Genomic DNA, 5,000 nt, shown 5'->3' with positions numbered 1-5,000 from the left:
GCTCAAAGCGCTTTACAAGGGGTCCCTGACCAACAGCAACACGTAACATGTAGAACGAGACATGACGCCTGTTACTGTTATGCGATATTACATATACAAATATTAACATCAACCGAATAATTTCTTACTTTGTAAATTTAGCCCTACGTCATGAAGACAAAGTTGGACCAGAAATCTATTGAAGTTGGCATATAACCAATTAAAATGTCATGGTTTTGTTACCGACCGGAAAAAATTAGTGGAGTACATCCTCTTAAAGAACTTTGTTGACTGTTGTTCGTTTGGGGTCTGTGCTGACATGTCAACAGTAGTACCGTGTTCGTGCGTATTGCTTTTATTAATTGTTTGTGGCTCGGATAATAAATGTCTTGAGACCATTTATTCGGGAAGGCCATGAAAGTTCGTTCATACGTACGAATGAAAATATTTGTTTTGAAAGTGAGAGGCGGGGAGGGTTACTGTCGTTATTAGGCTTTTCGGGCTTTTAGTATTTAACCATGATTCATGTCTCAGTGCCAGAACAAATCATACTGTTCTTCTCTTGAGGATAATATTCATTTTGCTAATTTTCAGTAAGTACGTGTTTTATCTACCTGTATAAATGCAGGGTTCCTATTTTCTTGTGACGCACTTTCATGAATGTGATATCATTTTTTCGTTGAGTTTGTGAGCGTGTTTCATTTCGACTTTGTGATTTTGTGTTCGTTGCATTTCTGCCGCACAGTTTCTAAACTCCTCACTTCATGCGTCGATAGATTTTCAATCTAGGGTTGGGTTATTATTATTATTATTATTATTATTATTATTATTATTATTATTATTATTATTATTATTATTATTATTATTATTATTATTGGGAGGCCTTCCGAAAGCTCCTACATCCCCAGTATTCTTGTTCTAGTAGGGGGTTTGGGAGGAGGGGGGGGGGGACTTTTTTATAATGTTCTAGTAGGGGTTTTGGGAGGCGGAGAATTAAAAAAAAAAGTTTCCCCCCTCCCAAACCCCCATAGTAGAACATTATAAAAAACAAGAATACTGGGGATGTAGGAGCTTTCGGAAGGGCTCCCTTATTATTATTATTATTATTATTATTATTATTATTATTATTATTATTATTATTATTATTATTATTATTATTATCATTATTATTATTATTATTATTATTATCTTATTTTTTATTTGTTTTCCTTTTTAATCTGCTCGAGATTATTTAAAACCAGTTCTTACAGTCCATATTCCAAGTCACTCCCTCAGGTCTTCTAACTATTATTTGAAAGAAAAATCCCTAAAACTAAATTCTCTGAACGATCTTTTGCCTTTTCTGCTCCAGCTATGTGGAACTCGTTGACTACTTATACAAGGAACTGTCAGACCTTTCATACCCTTAAAAATTCCCTCAAAACGGAGTTATTTAGATCTACCTACCAAACGAATCGTTGATATATTTGTGTGTATGTATGTGCGCATGTGTGTATATGTATCTGTCTGTGTGTATGTTTGTGTATGCACATTTATCTCTGTATGTGTATGTGTGTATAGATGTATATGTTTGTGTGTGTATGGGTGTACGCATATGTATACATTTGTATGTGTACTTATATATTATATAAATGTGTGTACGTATATATATATATATATTGTATATTTCTACACTTTTGTGCATTTGCATATATATATTATATGTATACATTGTCGCCACAGATTCTCAACTTTGTGTTTATACATTTTCATGCATCCACGTCCAATTTTTTTTTTTTTGATGAATAAAGTACACACACACACATATATATATATATATATATATATATATATATATATATATATATATATATATATATATATATATATGTGTGTGTGTGTGTATGTGTGTGTTTGTGTGTATATGTGTATATTTATTAATTTGTCTACGTTTTATTTGTTATTGCCATTGTGAAGAGCTATTGAGCATTGTAAATGGATAATGGCGCTATATATATAAATGTCCCATTACAATACATTACATTATTATTATTATTATTATTATTATTATTATTATTATTATTATTATTATTATTATTATTATTATTATTATTATTATTATCATTATTATTATTATTATTGACAGGCTGACAATATAAATTAATTTATTCACAATGATTAATTCATCAGTCAATTGATTATCTTATGATATCATTACCATTGTCCGCTCGCCATCAACGATATCGTGGAAAAAAATAATAAAATAGCTGAAACAAAGTGGTCTTATTATGTTTGAAAAGATCGTGAAATGAGAAAATTTATGTAGTTTTTCAAAGCCCCAGGGAAAAGGAAGCAGGAGTTTGTCCCGTTTCTTTAATGTTATACGAACAATATAAATTGCTTGCTACCCTTTGAATTGTATATTGCTACGTACTCTCCGCCATATTCAAAAGATATAGAGGGCTCTCCCTGATAATAATAATAATAATAATAATAATAATAATAATAATAATAATAATAATAATAATAATAAATGATAATAATATAATATAATAATAAATAATAATAATAATAATAATAAAATAATAGATAATGATATAATGATAATGATAATGATAATAATAATAAATATAATAATAATAATAATAATAATAATAATAATAATAATAATAATAGATAATAATAATAATAATAATAATAATAATAATAATAATAATAATAATAATAATAATAATGATAATGATAATAATAATATAAATAATAATAATAATAATAATAATAATAATAATAATAATAATAATAATAATAATAATAATAATGATAATGATAATAAAATCCCCTCTTTAGGTGAGCTGTGAAACTACGGAAGTCCACCAATAAAGCTATACCTACTATAATTTTGATGTTAAATCGTAAGTTTTGGATTTGTTCTTTTCATTATCCAACCAAGAGACACTGATAAAAACGACTTTTCCTCATAGTCTTTCTAAACATATTACTTCTGGAGTATTTTTTGTGGTGAATTTTACGAAAACGCCCCAATGGAACAGCCTCCTGTCTGATCACCACTGAGTGAACATTTCAAAATAGTACCCGATATGTCATATTTTAAAATGTTTTTCAGTTGAATGAATCTTTGTTCAATTTTTGTCGTTACAGGTGGCAGAACGATTCAAGACAAAGAGCATACTGTTAATTCAGCGGTCTGTGAAGTAAACTTATAATATTTACATAATATATTTCTGGAAAAAACACCGCACTCAACAGACTACGGTCATTGTGGCTTGTTACATTCTTGATCTTACGCTGGATACAAACTATTCCTAGGGAATCTCAAAATCTAACGTCGAAATTTCAGACATTTATTAACTTTCATCAACAACTGAATTGCCGTGCCTCAGTCGTTTTGCTCCCAGCTTCAGATATTTCAGAATTCGACCATGGACGAAGAAGCAAAGAAAGACGCGAGCGAAAGCAGCTTTGGAGTGAGAACATGGAAAGAGAAAATTCTGCACGTTTTGAAACAGAATTTGCTGGTTATCTTACTGATTTTAGCCTTGGCGTTGGGTATTGGAATAGGCGCTGGCGTCAGACAAGTAGACCCTCCTTTCGACAAGAGACAACAGATGTACCTGAAATTCCCAGGGGAAATTTTGATGAATCTGCTAAAACTTCTAATTCTCCCATTGATCGTGTCCTCCTTGATATCGGGAATGACCACGCTGGACTCAAAATCTTCAGGTAAAATTTCTGGGTTTTTTATGTTTTTTGTTTTTGTTTTTGTTTTCTTTTTAACTTTGATTACTTGTGATATCGCATATGTGACTCACCGCCTCAAAGCAGTATTATGTCGGGGTGACATAGACACCAATTATTTGATTTTATAGTCCAAACTGTGAAACCTGAGTTTATCTTTATGACTTTTAAAGATAAGAGACATAGTTTTTTAAAATTAAATGACAAAAACAAATCTACTATAAGATACCTTTTGGGCATCTGGCTCACCCCGACATGATACCGTTTTGATTTGATAGGTTACATATTTTTAGTCTGCCCATTTATTAATATTGTATTCCCACGGTCTCTCATCAAGCTCAATGCGCTTTAAATGTCATATTCCCCCAATTTACCCGATGAATCCAAATTTCCAATCCATTTGAGAAAAATGACTCTTTAGGGACCCTCACAATATCAGTCTCTGTATTTAGTCGGGCGCTGATTCATAATATTATAATATGTTCAAATGGCGTAATGTCCCTTATCCATGGCCACGACGAATACGCTCAATATCATCCGATTAGTTACAATACATCGTACCGTTTGGCCACGGATGCGAAACCCAGTTGTTCGAAGATTTTGACATCAATCTACCACTATTGTGCCAAAATTGGCTTCAAGTCATGACTTCACTTCCCTCGTAATGACGCATAGTAATTTAGTAACTGGCTCTAAACTATCGGAACAATGGCGGACGCCCTTGTGACATATTTATCCGACGAGCATACAAGTGTGTCCAGAGGAGAAAAACATTATAAATATGATCATGTTTGGACTTTTATATATTCTGATCACATGACCTATGTAAAGTTCTAGCCAGCTTGAAGAATAAAAAGTACCGGTTTTCTTTGTTTAGAACCTCGCTGCTCGCCGTTGCTCGACGTGACATTGAAGAAGTCATTATTTTCCTGTTTAGCTTGGCGCTTCACGATACACCATTGCATTTCAAATTCGTGTCTTCCGTCATTTTTTCTTAAGTGCTCACTTCCATATTTTAAATACACGACAGTTACATACAACCAAAACATATAGATGGAATGAAGTTGATGTCACTCGGGTCTTTGTTATTGTTTTTTTGCCATCCGCGTTTATGAGTAATTCTCACATAACTGTATTAACCAGACTATAAACGTTTATGGTCACACATAGTTTTGTATGTTGGCCGAATATATTTCTGGATGGCAATGTTGTGAGCTTCTTAGCCAAGCGCATACTATCTATAATATTATGTATTTTAAACATCGTTAGTGTGTAAGATGGTATGA

General features: G+C 31.8%; 1 protein-coding gene across 13 annotated transcripts in view; it reads left to right on the top strand.

The window, feature by feature from the left end:
- LOC144974933 (excitatory amino acid transporter 1-like) overlaps positions 1 to 5,000 on the top strand; it is a 69,311-nt gene that overhangs the window by 42,287 nt on the left and 22,024 nt on the right. For 11 of the 13 annotated variants that reach the window (XM_078918460.1, XM_078918548.1, XM_078918502.1 and 8 more), the window contains one exon: positions 3,118 to 3,699. In XM_078918460.1, the coding sequence (XP_078774586.1) occupies positions 3,399 to 3,699 (301 nt within the window). In that variant the 5' untranslated portion in view covers positions 3,118 to 3,398. Of the gene's footprint in view, positions 1 to 365; positions 577 to 3,117; positions 3,700 to 5,000 lie in introns of those variants that run through there. The other 2 variants (XM_078918487.1, XM_078918555.1) reach the window with 2 other exon arrangements.

Source organism: Berghia stephanieae, chromosome 1 (assembly GCF_034508935.2).
Source record: "Berghia stephanieae isolate SIO BIC M18660-M18661 chromosome 1, UCSD_Bste_1.3, whole genome shotgun sequence".
In the NCBI taxonomy this organism is placed as follows: domain Eukaryota; kingdom Metazoa; phylum Mollusca; class Gastropoda; order Nudibranchia; family Aeolidiidae; genus Berghia; species Berghia stephanieae.
The sequence above is the reverse complement of the archived record's forward strand: the minus strand, read 5'-3'. Positions and strand labels throughout refer to the sequence as shown.